The sequence below is a fragment of the Rhinolophus sinicus genome, chromosome 14, assembly GCF_057876585.1.
Source record: "Rhinolophus sinicus isolate RSI-liver-muscle chromosome 14, RSI-T2T, whole genome shotgun sequence".
In the NCBI taxonomy this organism is placed as follows: domain Eukaryota; kingdom Metazoa; phylum Chordata; class Mammalia; order Chiroptera; family Rhinolophidae; genus Rhinolophus; species Rhinolophus sinicus.
Genome location: NC_142514.1, coordinates 160,066,480 through 160,080,641, shown reverse-complemented (window position 1 = coordinate 160,080,641; position 14,162 = coordinate 160,066,480). Strand labels below are relative to the sequence as shown.

Genomic DNA, 14,162 nt, shown 5'->3' with positions numbered 1-14,162 from the left:
GCCCATTAGAAACATTTTGTTTGACATTATTTTATTCATCCAATGAAGCCTGCATGCAACACACTCATGCAGATACAAAGCTACGTAGTAGCATTTTCCTTTTTCCTAGCAAACTTTCATCCAAAGGCCTGAAAGGGCATGATAGATATTAAAACACTCCTATAGAAAGAGAGAAATAAGTCCTCAGTTGAGGAGAGTCATAGAGCTCTGGGAAATTGCATGAAAAGTTTAGATCAAATTCTCACCTACAAATAGCCAGTGGGGAAGCCATGATTAAATTCTGTTTCCCCATTGGTCCTATGGGCAGCTCTCTGGGCAGTAATGCAATACAGATGCTATGGGGTGTTGGGTTCTCAATTCTTTCCTAAACTTTTTGAAACTAAGTGTTCCACAGTATTTATTTATCCTTTTCACTACAATGTGTGGCCTTATAAGTTTTATTCAGCAATTACATAGTTTCCATGCTTGTTTCCACGAGATAAAATGTGACTACTACTAAGACCTATGTTTCTTTACTTTTACCCCTTTTCTTCACTGTTTCTCACCATCTTTACTTTATTCCTGAGGTTAGTGTTTCAGAAAAACATATTTTTCATTTTCACCTCATTATTCTTATTAGTCTAAACATTGCTACATGTATTAAATACAACTTGCTTAAGCCAGGAAATAAAACATTCTTAGAAAGAAGAAAATCTAAACTTCTGGAATAAAGGCAGTCTTGTGAGCTAACGTTGAGCGTTGTAATCTTCTGATTGACTTTCTGATGAAGAAGGGTTACTCAGAGTTGCTCATGAGGTTAATTTTCTAACTAAGGACTGGTAAATGTCAATAATGCTAAGAAAAAATTTTGATGTCTTGATCAAATGGAAATCCTCAATATCTCAGCACATATTCCCTTTCATTAAAATTTCCTGTGTGTAAGGCACTGAGCTAGTACTAAAGGCATAATCTTGATTAGGTCACCATTTCTGCTTGAAAGGGGCTCGGTATGACAGTGGCAATGGAAATGAGATTTGCATACCTTATTTTCAAAGATTATTCTGATTGGTAGTTACAAACTGGATAACTAATTATATACACTTTGGTGGTAAACACTTTAAGAAAAAATGACGCTGAATCTTCCTCCCCCTCTTTGTGTAGGTTTGTGTCATACCTACACAAACACCTTCCCATCCCCTTCTCCACTGCTCCCTGAACACAGGAGCTTATGCAAATAATAATACACTGACCGACCCAGTTTATGTAGTTGTCCAACTAATTGCTAAAGGAATTTTCAATATATGATTTTGCCTTTTCGGAGAAGACCATCTGAACTTCTCAATGTTGTCTTATCAAAATTATACTCTCAAAAGACCATGACCAGCATACATTACTACAATTCGGCAAACAAACAGTAGTGATATCTTAAAACAAAATTGTTCATTTTCTTTCCTGCATACATTGCCACTAAGAGTAGAATCTTCAGAAAATAGAAATTGACTTACTAGATTTAATAATATGTGGGAGAGAAGAGAATGTCACTTCCTTTTCCTGATGGGCCATTTGGAATGCAAAACTGGCTCACTTGGGTGAGGAGTAAAATCCTTCCTTTGTTTTATTATAATGCCCCAAGCTTGGGGATGAGAGGCTGGTGGGGATCTCACAGAGCAGAAGCTGTAAAATGGGTTCTTTTTTCTGGAGCTGCAGTGGCTGCCAGATCAAGGGACAATGTAGCAGGTGGTGGTTGGAAGGATGGAGTACAAAGGTTAACAGGTTAAATGAGAAAGGAAAGAAAGGCCAAAAAGAAGGCAAAAAACAAAGAATGACCTGGGGCAGAATGGAGGCAGAATAAACACTGGGAGATGGAAAAGCAAGGGCGGTGCATTTGGAGGAAAGAAGTTGTTCAGTAGGAAGGAGGGAAGCAATCCTGAGCAAAAAATAAAAGAGAAAGGGCCTGTCCCTTACCAGCTCTATTTGGTGGGATGGGCTGGAATGGGGAAGAATGGTTTAAGATAAAAAAAAAAAAAAAAAAAGGCTGCCATCTGAGTTGGATTAGCTTGTGATGGGGAGGATGGACTGTATGGCATTACAGAGTCTTAATTATATATACATTTATTAATGCCGCACCTATTTATACAATGGTAGCCTGTGTAAACTTTGAGGAGTCTGGCTTTTTTATGTTTTTAATTAAAGTTTATTGGGGTGAAAATTGTTAGTAATGTTACGTAGGTTTCAGGTGTACGATTCTGTAATACATCATCTATGTATCACATTGTGTGTTCACCACCCAGAGTCAGTTCTCCTTTCACTACCATATATTTGAAGCCATTTACCCTTATCTACCCGTCCCTCCCCCTCTACCCTCTGGTAACCACTAAACTATTGTCTGTGTCTCTGAGTTTTTGTTCCTTCATTTGTTTGTCTTGTTCCTTGAGGAGTCTGGCTTTATTTTCTCTAGTGGCCATATTGCTAGCTGGATATTGCCCCATCTTGACCATGCTTTGCACCATGCAGGGAGAACATCACCTGTCAGGTGTGCACTACCTTAACTTGTGTAATACCCACACTTTAACTACTGTTGGCATGCACTAACAGTCAGATTCCCTCATTTGTAATGTCAAAAGTCCAGGGTTACTTTTCAGTGCATTGGCTGGTTTTATGGAATTTTTATTGGACCAAATTATTTAAATGAAGTCAACTGAAATATTTATATTCAGCCGTATACAGCAAAGATAGTTTTCCATAAAATAGAAACCCAAATCTGGTTCAGAAAAAAAATGCCTAGCACAATGCCTTGTACACAGTAGTATTTAAGAAATAGTTGTTGCATACATGAGTAAAAAAATGGTACCACTGTTAAAGACATTCTGTTTGATTGACAGTGACTGTACTTTCTTTTGGATATACTCTGTGGGATGCATTTTTGAAAATATCTAACTTGGTATATTCACTGAAGATGGCACTATAAAGGCAGAGTATAATTTACAATGACTGTTTTCCATTGGATTAAATTATGTTATAAAAGTCAGATAATTTCTTTAATAAAGAAGTTATTTTTATTGAAGAAATTATCCAGAAAGCTACGTTTCATTGACTTTTGGAGGCATCAGGGACATGGGAGGAGACATTCGGCTCCACTCTGTAAAAACTACATTGTCCCAAGTCAGAGGTTTAAATCTTCCTGAAGAAGGTATCATTTTATATACCGTTCCACAAGTATGTATATTTGATAACATTGACAATGGACGTTTCTTTACCAACTCATACTCTTGATGAGGAATGCTTTCATCATCAAGGTAGTAATTTACTGAGCATTTCACATGGTCGCATGAGAAAAATATTGTCTAAATGATGCACTGACAAAATAATGACAAGTGTCTAAAAAAATATAGATGGGAAAATGACATACACTTTTACCCTCAAAGCTATTACCATTTCTGATTTAGTAGTTGAACATAATTTTATAATTATGAAATGCTCTAATAATTATTGCATTCATCTACTGCTTTATAGTCCTTTAAAAACACCTAGGCATACATTTATTCATTAAACATTTATTCTTTGCTTACTATTAGGTTGCTGCAAAAGTAATTGCGGTTTTTGCAATTACTTTTAACCTTTTAAACTGCAGTTACTTTTGCACCAACCCAATATATGCTGAAACTGCACAAAATGCTGGAATCTACTGTTTTTGTTTATTCAACCATGTGACAATTGAGATGATAGCTGAAAACCAGAACTAGATATTATGCTTCTCATTTTAGATCCATGCAATTGAAATCCTCCAAATATAACCCATTTGAATAGAAAAGTGCTAGGTGGGCATGAGATCCCAAGGGAGGCCTGGGTAAAGTAACACCATGATATTGTTGCTTTGGGCATCTGAACAAGAGTAGAAGTCAGGCTCCTCGAAAAATCTACACAGAAAGTAAAGTTTACCTTTGACTTCACCCACTTTCTTTTCTCTATCCCTCTCCTATTTTTGGTAGTCCATCTTCTGCACTATTTATTGCCTTCATTTAGTCTTTCCACTCACTCACCAACCAATTGTTTTCTCAAACAAGAGTAAGGCACTTTGCCAGTGGAGAACAAAGACATGAAAGAGAGGGACCCTGATTAAAGCAGCTACTGATTCAGTTGTGAGATAACTCATGTCCAGGCATTAGCACAGTACAGAGAAGAACATGATAAATGCCATTTAGTGTACATCATTGTTAGAGCTCAGAAGATGTAAAGCACCCAAGTTCTTTGCCAATTGAGATCTGCCTTCTCTTAAAGTACCTCTTTCTCTCAACCAGAGGTTTGTAATCATTGCTGCACATGAGAATCACTTGCAGAGTCTTAAAAAGTCCTGATACTCAGGCCAAATCCAAGTCCTGTTATAAAAAAATCTCTGGACAATGGACCCAGATATTAGTATTTTCTAATGTGGCTATTCCCATATACAGCTGCGGTTGAAAACCATTTTCTAAATATCCTCTTTTAAATCTTATGTTACCCAAACTTTAGTATTACTTTCTGACATTACCATGGAAAGGGGCAGAAAAAAAAGAACTTCAGGGAAAATATTCACTTTTCTTATTTTTTACCCCGCCCCTACCCCATAAGCAAATAAACAAGTAAGGACAAAGCAACAACAACAAAACTGTTCTCTTCTGTAAGTTCTTAAGATAGGGAATTAAAAAGTACCCCCAAAAGGAGAGATTCTGATCATCAGTGGTGGGAGTAGCAAGGTGGCAAGAAAAGCATATCTTGGTCTGTGCTATAGTTTGAGATTCAGGAAAGAAAAATGATCATCTGTGGAAGGTGGGATTGAGCGGGTTAAATTTATCTGGTTAGATGCAAATGTCTTGGACAAAGGAAATGGAATAGGAGGTCTGATTTATTTTCACAAAAACCTTAATATTTATTCCAATACATTTCACAATATTAGATCAGTGGCCAAATTATTTTTTAGGATTTGTAACAAAACAAAACAAAACAAAAAAATTAAAACACAAGTCATAAATTAGGACTCAGACTCTGACCCTTAATGTGACGGATGGATGTGGGAGTTAGGGAACTACAACAAAGAACCCCTAATTTGGCCACTGTTATGAAATTGTGAAATATGTTGGCATAGATACAAAAAGTCTAAACTAAGTGAAACAACATAGATTTATTTTGAAGTGTTCTGTTTATATCCCGTGCCTGAAAACATTTTTTTCCATGTTCTTCCTTCATATTATTGCTAGTGAGATGGATTAGGGAACTCAGGAATAGAACAGATCCAGATTCCAGCTCTGGTTCCTTTCTTTCTACCTCTGGGAACTTGGGTTATAGTTTAATTCTCTGGGCTTCAGATTCCTTATCCGTGAACTGGGGGATAACATCTATTTCAAAAAGTTGTGAAATTTAAATAAAAACCAAATAGTATTGTTGAGGCTCTTAGTAATTCCAAAGCTTTCCTTTTATTTCATTTGCCTGTTGTTACTGCTATAATCTCTAAGGCCATTCAAATTCTTGCCGATGTACGGAAGGTACAAATTTTATATGACACAAGTTTGCTAATGGTAAAAAGTGAATTCTTGGGGAGGAGGCGGGGGCTGGGTTGTCCAAATCTAAACATGTTATAGTCTTCTATCACGAATAAACTTGCTCAAACCATTGGGGGCAAATGGTTGAATATTTTTGATCCTCTGTTTACTGACAAACAAGGTCTTACTATAGATAACAGGTGCTCAACTCAAAAGGCTAGCAGGGGCCTTACAGATCTGAGGCTGGGGAAGGACTTTGGTAAACTGGAGAGGGAGCATGTGCACTCTGCTCCTCTAAGGGGTAGCCTCCACTTACATGGGCTGACAATTACTTGTTGCACTGATGTTGCCAAGCTTTTTTGATATCAGAGGGATTATTTGTTATGAATTTGTACCAGCTGGACCAACAGTTAAACAAGTTTACTATTTGGAAGTGCTGAAAAGGCTACGTGAAAAAGTTAGATGACCTGAACTTGTCGCCAACAATTCATGGCTCTTGCATCACAACAATGCACCAGCTCACACGGCACTGTCTGTGAGGGAGTTTTAGCCAGGAAACAAATAACTGTATTGGAACACCCTCCCTACTCACCTGATCTGCCCCCCAATGACTTCTTTCTTTATCTGAAGATAAAGGAAATATTGAAAGGAAGACATTTTGATGACATTCAGGACATCAAGGGTAATAAGATAACAGCTCTGATGGCCATTCCAGAAAAAGAGTTCCAAAATTGCTTTGAAGGGTGGACTAGGTGCTGGTATCGGTGCATAGCTTCCCAAGGGGAGTACTTTGAAGGTGACTGTAGTGATATTCAGCAATGAGGCACGTAGCACTTTTTCCAGGATAAGTTCATGAACTTAAGTGTCCGACTTTTGTCTGTCCGGCAGGTTGTTGCCATGAAGGCATTCAGGCTCAGTTGTTGCCAGATTTGATTTTTCAAGAAAAGTCAGATCCATATTTAATATAAAATCTTCCAGTTTTTAAGTACTGATGACTAATTTCATTTTCTTTCAACATCATGTGGGCCAAACAAAACACACTGAATATAGCCTGTGAGCTACTAGTTTGCAACCTTTGGATTTTGAAGGTTCTCTTCACTTCCAATGTTCTCTACTCTATGAGCCCAAGAAGAATTGTCTCCATCTCCCATGAGTGTCTCACTCTAAAGATTAGCAATACACTCATACCCCCACTTCCAGAGAAGGGTTTCCTGTTAATGTTTCGCCATCCATAACTAGTTTTACCTCCCAGGCAATTCTTATGCAAACAGCCTCTTGTTCCAAAGTTACAATCAATTATATTTCCTGTTACTTGCTTAAGTGCATAGACTTAATTTTCTGCATGTTAATTTTATCTTTTTTAATACATCTGGTGGTGGGTTTCAATTCCTCAGGGCCCAGTTTTATTTTGTGCCAATTCTTGGGAGGTAAAACTTTAATCAACTTTAACATTTGTAAAGCCAAGTATATTATAAAAATCTTGGAGAAACACAGTATTCAGCCTACCTGTTATGGACTAAATTATGTCCCTCCAAAATTTATATGATGAGGCCCTAACCCCCAATGTGACTATATTGGGAGATAGGGCCTATAAGGAGGTAATTAACTTTAAATTAGGTCACAAGTATGGGCCTATAGGACTGGTGTCTTTATAAGAAGAAGAGCAGATACTGGGAGTGTTTGGTGCACAGAGAAAAGTCTGTGTGAGGACACAGGGAGAAGGTGGCCATCTGTAAGTCAGGAAAAGAGCTCTCACCAGAAACCAACCCTGCTGGCACTTGGTCTTGGACTTCTGGCTTTAGAACTGTGAGGAAATAAATTCCTGTTGTGTAAGCCACCCAATCTATGCTATTCTGTTATGGCAGCCCTAGCAAACTAATAAATACACCACCTATAACTGATGTCTTTGGCGTCTGATGTCTTTGTGCTTTTAGGTTTCTTAAAAATGCCAGTCATTCTCAGAGAAATCCAACTTTTAAACTCATCTTCCCATCAGACTTCCTGCTCAAGATACTATGGAAATTTCTGTATCTCCAACCAAAAGAGTCCCCGTTCTGAGAAGTACATGGAACTTTATATATAATGGTAGAATGCAAATGATTAGTGACTCACCCATAAAATGTGAGATAAAGGAAACCAATCCTTTTCCCAAGTTTTAAAACTTCTCCTCGTTTGTCAGAGGCTCCTGTGAGTCGCACTATGCCTACTTTCTTGAGGCTGGAGAGCCACGTGTATGCGTCTTTATCATTTCTTAGAACATCTTCAAAGTCCAGAGTAGGTAGCTGGAGCTCTGAGCCCCAGTACTGACATTCTGTGAATTAAAAAAAAAAGAAAAAAACATGGTATTACATTGTTTTTATATATAGTGATAACCTCACAGAAGGGACTGGAGTTTACCTTTGATTTATCATGGAATTTACTAAATTTCAATCATCACAAATGCCCAGTTTACTAGATTTTCCTCCCTGGAGCCATGCTGATCTACTATATGCCCCCTGCCTACAGCTGTGCCTGAAGCATGATGGGTATTCATTATACCGTTTGTCAAGAATATGTAGTTTAGTTTATAGATGGCTTTTGATCCGTATGTCCTTAGGGATTCTCTGCCTGGACACTGTTTGGAACTAACTTTGAGACATTGTGTGTTTTAACAACTAAGTCATATTGTTCAAATCCAAGTAGATGATAAAATCAGAACATCATATGCCCTTCCCTGGGGGTGGGTGAAGTGTTTGCCATGGTAGGGACAGTTCCTTCTTTTCTCTTATTTCACCCGATAAGAAGCTTTCTCTGGGGTCAAATTGTTATTTGGAGTCAGCAAAAACTGACCATGGGGAAGAAAACATGAAAGGTGTGGACCTGGGGTGCATAGACACCTTGGTGACAATGCCACAGGCGATAAAGTCAAACTGCCTGCCTTAGCTCTCTGGTTCATTGTGATTAGACACTCATAACAATGTTTATGTGAAAAAACAGAAAGGAAAACAAATGTGAAAATAATTTGCTTGCAAACTAGGTCCTCCAAAAGGAGGTGGAACATAGAGGAAATGTAATTTTACCAAGAGAAATAACTCAGATATTAACAACTACATTCAGGAAAGACCTAACTCTAAATAATCCATTTGATTTTTTCATTTTTTCAGGAAATAATGGGCATTTGGAAGGCAATCTTCCTAACAAGTAACAGAATGAGATGTTATGGTTTCAATATCTTCTGAACAATGCCTCACTTTTTTAACTGGGGGATATACATCATGTTACAGAACACAACCTGACCCGCCCCTACCCCTCTTGTTTAAAAATGAGGTGTCCCATTGTAATAGTTGTAGATTGGAAATCATCATTCCCTCTAACATCCTCATGACTGTTTTCTACAGAAACAGGGATTTCTTAAGAGTCAGCAGCTTTAGTGGTGAAAAGATCCCTGCAGGTGCAGGAAGCCACTTCCTGCTCTTCTACCAGCTAGTTGTAATAAGAGCATTTGCAGAGGTGAGTAAGCTGGAAGATCCAATCAGACGACAAATGCACATATTGCCAAAGTTTCTGGGTTATTAAGCCTAACAGCTTGCGTAACGAAGCAGAACCTCTGGGACCTAATTTGCAAACTATACATTAGGTCTTCCTGTGGCTGCATTAATTCTTTCAGACTATGTTAATATTCTTTAGTACTGAATACATTCCACGGGCCCAAGTGACTTGTATCTTCTCAGGAAGTTGAGCTTATATCCAGCCACTGATTCCTAATTTCTCATTTTAATTTTTCTCTCTCTTTGGGTCTAACCAGAACTGAGAGAACAAGGGCCTGTTCATGCTCTTTTATTTGTTTTCCAAAGCATTGCTTATCAAGTGCTTCTTACATTTGAGAAAACCTTAGAATTTAATATCAACTAAATCACTTTGGCAAAGAGAAGCAGCTCAGCACGTGGGCCACTGTATTATGCCAAAGCAAGTTGGCTAAAGCAATAACAGACAATGAGGTGTGAAGCTTTGGGGATTATGATCATACAGGTACTTTTTTTTTTTTTTTTTTTTTTATGAGGGGAGGTGGTTTAACATACAGGTTCTTGTTATTCTTTGATTATGTTAGCTACTCAATAATTATTCATTCATTTACCTTGTCAAGAAACATAATATTTTACCATGTCACAAGGCATTATGGTAGGCAGTAGGTTTTCAGGAGCCCATAGTCTGTGGGAGAATTGGACATGGGAGCTGGCAATTAAAACACAATTTGATAGACGAAGTATGAAGTGTAGTTGAGGAGTGTTCAGGATATCGTGGAGGTATCAGATCTGATCTTTTGTCTAACGATCCTTCTAAGATGCCAGCTACTCTTTTACATGCATAAAATTCCCCAGTCTGTCCCTCATGCCTCAACTCTTTCTTCTAAAATCAAACAAGGTTGGTTTCATAGGAAAGAGCCCTTTCTCAAAGAGGCAACCTACTTGGCTTTGGTTTGAATGTTGGATTACAGTGGTTGTTTGCTTTGCCTCCCCATTTGCTCTTTGCATTTAAAGTCTCCAGATGGTAATACCTGAAACCAATCCAAAAGGTCTGCAAAAAGAAGGTGATAAACGTCGTAAATATTGCCTATTGGCTACCTAATTAGGAAAGTCATTTGGCTACCAGTGAGGAGAAAAGTTTCCTGGGCAAAACATCAGTATTGAGGACGTAAATAACAAACCACCATCTCCTTCTTCCAAAGCTTACCCAAGGTAGACTGTGTCTAGAAACTGAAAAAAATATTGAAAACAATTTAAAGCTTATTGACCCCAAATGAAAATCACAGTCCTGTAGAGTATTACAGGTGGAGGTGATTTAGAGACTCATCTGCCATTTTCACATTGGCTTTAGGATTTCCCATTGCCATTAGTTTTTACTGTTGAAGAAAAAAGATTGTCTACACCATAGTTGAGGATTCTCCGAGTCCTTGGACACTGTTATGATCTGGTTGAGGACAGGTATTTCCGTTCCTGCATAGACTGTTAGATAGATTCGTATTGTCTGCATGGCCATCTATAGCAGATGTGTTGTCTTTATTACAAAGAGTTAAGTAATTGATGAACCTTCATTGTAAGATTTAGAAGAAAATCTTATGTCCTATTGAGAACAAACCAACCTGGACAATCAGTGTGGTCTAGATTGCAGGCTTGTCAAATGGAACTTCTGTGATGATGGAAATATTCTATAACCACATTGCTGAGTACCATAGCTACTAGAAACATATGGCTATTGAGACTTGACATGTGGCAAGTGGAACTGAGGAACTACATTTTTCACTTTACTTAATATCAACTAATTGAAACTTAAATTTAAATAGCCACATGTGACAGTACTGTGTGAGACAGTATGGAGGCAAAGAGACCTGGGTTTAAATCATTCTCTGCCTCTTATCAGCTAGTTTCTTGGTCTCTTCTCTGAGTCTCTCTCTCTTAATTTATGAACTAGCCATAATTATATTTACTTTGCAGGTCTTTTGTGGACCATGCAGTGATATTGGACAAGGAGCCTGGTACAGTTCTTGGCACACAGTAGGCTAATAATGAGAGTAATAGTACTAGCTAATATTTGCTGAGTAGTGCTAGGTGCTTCCCATATGTTATTTCTTTTAATGTCCACAATAAACATACGCAATATATACTTTCATTATCCCCATGTTACAAAGAAAGAAAGAGATCCAAGTCGTGTAGCTAATGATTTGCAGAGCCAGTTCGTCAAATCCAGGTGACTGATTCCAAAGTCTATAATTTTAACAACTACACATCAAATAAACATTTGATGCCTTGAAATACTGTCATCACGTGTATTTTTATGTCCTATGTCTGAATGTCCATAGCTTATTCTGTCTCTTCTGAAGGAAATCTACTAGATAAAAAAGAAAGAAGGGCAAGTTGCAGTTAGAAACACTTTGTCTGAACTTGCTCAAGCATGGGTGTTTAAAGATAAAGCTTGGCTCCTAGTCAGGATTTTAAATGCAGAAAAAACATTATGAGTAGGTTCCATTGCATAACACCACAACAACACTGCTATTCACCTTTTGTGAAATGAACCATGGCTTCAAAACCAGCTAGCTTCTATTCTTTAATTTATGCCACTGTATTTCAGTGACCCATGTCAGTTTGGTTTCACTTAATTATCACTTTCCAGAGAGTTTTGGTGACTAGGTGGCAAGGAAATATAATAGAGATTGAAAAAACATTTTCAATAGATGTAAAATGTTTTTAAAACTTTGAGTTTGTATTTTGACTACTTTGTGGATTCCAGAAGCATCTGCTTAAGACACACACTATATACCCCTCTATACGTTTATAGCATGTTTCAGTGAATTTTGTTTCTATAAGACTTTCCCATTAGAAAATAACACACACACATATGCTCTCTCACACACATGCGCGTGCACACAAACACACACACACACAATACCTTCTGTTTTAAAAATACAAAATGAGTTAGATTCTTTCAGTAAATATGTTATATGTTACCCTTTACATGTATAAAATTAACTGTGTTCACACAAAGATAATCCAGTGTAAAGCAAGGCTATCATACCATAGACAGCACATTATGAACTATAAATAATTCAAATCTACTGGATTTTACTATCGGAGTATTATTACAAAGATTTTAAAGTTCTGCAGAGTTTACCACTTTCCAACAAGACCTCTCATTTTGGTGTGCCCTGGCAGGAGCTTTGCAGAAATCAGCGACCAAGAGCCACAGACCATTGCAGAACCTGTGTCCTAATCTGAACCACTCACATACTAGGTTTTGCTAAGTGTCACTTTCAGAGACAGCACTGTGACTAACCAGTTTCCAGATTTATCCTAATATCCCGAGTATAAAACACTCTAATTTTCATGAGAAATAAACTACATTTTGTTAAATCCACTAGTAAAATAATTCTATGATCTCTGCACAGAAACCTTAACTTTGAAAATGTTATTTAATGCTATTATAATGTAATTTAAAAGTATTTTTTCCAGTCTTCCCCAACTGGAAAACATAACTATGGGGACCCAAATGTAAACACGTTGGACTAGAATAAATCATTTGTCAGGTGATTACATCAAAAGCAAATTTAAATTTCACACTTGGGTCTGGATACATAAACAGTATGGAAAATGACGAAATATTTAAGGCATGGACTACCCTGTCTAATTTAACTTATAGCCCTCCTAATAAATACTTCCTTGAACATATGCTTCACACATCATAAAGTTTACGAACAGGCTACACACTGGCTTTCAAGGAACCATTTGTACAAGGTTTCCTTTTTGGGGCTTAAGCATCACATTCCTGGATCCAAAGTTGTATGTCAAAAAGAATAGAGACAAAGGAGCCCTTTAGTTCAAGATTCGTGAGTGCAGCATGCTGAGTTGCAATGTGTTATTTCAAGAGTTTAGGGCCTTCTGTCCACCTGCACTGAACTGTGCTATTGGCTCTGAATTAGCTAATCTAATGTGTTGGGGATCAGCCAATCTCTACCCATCTTTTCTTATAAATACTTTGTAGGGGTCCAGTCAAAACAAAAATCTGACCCCTAGTAGAGGAAAGTCACCTGAGTGGAAATAGGGCTTTTATGTTCTTCTCTGTGCTAAGGGGATCCTGCCGTCTTTTACTTCTTGTTTAGTGAACGCTACATGTCTTTCAAGACTCTGGTCACCTATCCTCTCTTAGATTGAGGTCTTCTGACCCTGAGATGAAGATTTGAATGCAAGCACTTTATTAAGGAGATGTCTTGGGAGCACTGAAATTGGAGGTTGGGAAGGTAAGACAGGGAAAGTGTTTTAATGAGTGGGTTACTGCTTTTGGCAGTAGAGGCTCAGCACTGCTGGACCTCATGGCAACACTGTGGAATATACTTCAGAGTTGTTCCACCCACGGGCAAGGAAGCTGAGATGCACAGACCACCCATGCCCACCCCTCATTGAGTCTTTCTGGCCTTCCCTCAGGCATGCTCCCTCAGGCAGAGACAGCCCTCCAGCAAGCACAGTGCCAATTGTGCAACAGGAAGCTGCCTGCAAATATGCGAAGAGTGCTGAGTGGCTATGGTGGGGCACCGACAATCTCCACAAAGCCCTCCTTCAGTATCTGCAAGAGTGGGTAAGATGGCTGCCTTCTCTGGTGCCCCAGCATGGACACATACCACAGTAGCCATGGTTGCCACATTATGCTGCAATGATCTTTCATGTACTCGACACATATTTGTTGAAAGTCTTGCTAGGCTAAAGAATAAAATCAGATTTGATTGCTGTCCTTGTGGGGGAAACAGTAAATAAGGAAGCAAACAGATAAGCATGTAAAAGAAACATTGTAGCAATGTTTACTTTGCTTACTATGGGGGTAACAGGGTATCTTGCCAATTACTGGGAGATGGATGAGCAACCTATTTAGACATGGCTGTAATGAAAGGACTAGCTGAAGCGATGCTATTTAAGCCATATCCTGAGAGGTGAGAGAAGCCAGTCATGCAAAGGGCAGGCAGAGGAGTATCCCAGCAGGAGGGACAGTAGGAAGATGGGGAATTTCTTAGTTTGTTGGGAGAACTGAAAGTCACTTAGGCTAGAACATATGAGGCAACAGGGGCATGTAGCAAATGAAATGGAACAGTAAGCAAGGGTGGGTCGGGTGGGACCTCATCTCTGTCTCTTCCACTAGACTGTAAGT

The 14,162-nt window shown here is 38.3% G+C and overlaps 1 protein-coding gene and 1 long non-coding RNA gene across 8 annotated transcripts in view; one reads left to right on the top strand and one right to left on the bottom strand.

The window, feature by feature from the left end:
• Positions 1 to 14,162, top strand: part of LOC141572250 (uncharacterized) — a 415,695-nt gene that overhangs the window by 158,798 nt on the left and 242,735 nt on the right. The gene's annotated exons all lie outside the window — the stretch shown is intronic.
• BBOX1 (gamma-butyrobetaine hydroxylase 1) overlaps positions 1 to 14,162 on the bottom strand; it is a 63,001-nt gene that overhangs the window by 18,681 nt on the left and 30,158 nt on the right. For all 6 annotated transcript variants that reach the window (XM_074336151.2, XM_074336152.2, XM_019749175.3 and 3 more), the window contains one exon: positions 7,608 to 7,806. In XM_074336151.2, coding sequence (XP_074192252.1) covers positions 7,608 to 7,806 — 199 coding nt within the window. The remainder of the gene's footprint in view (positions 1 to 7,607; positions 7,807 to 14,162) is intronic.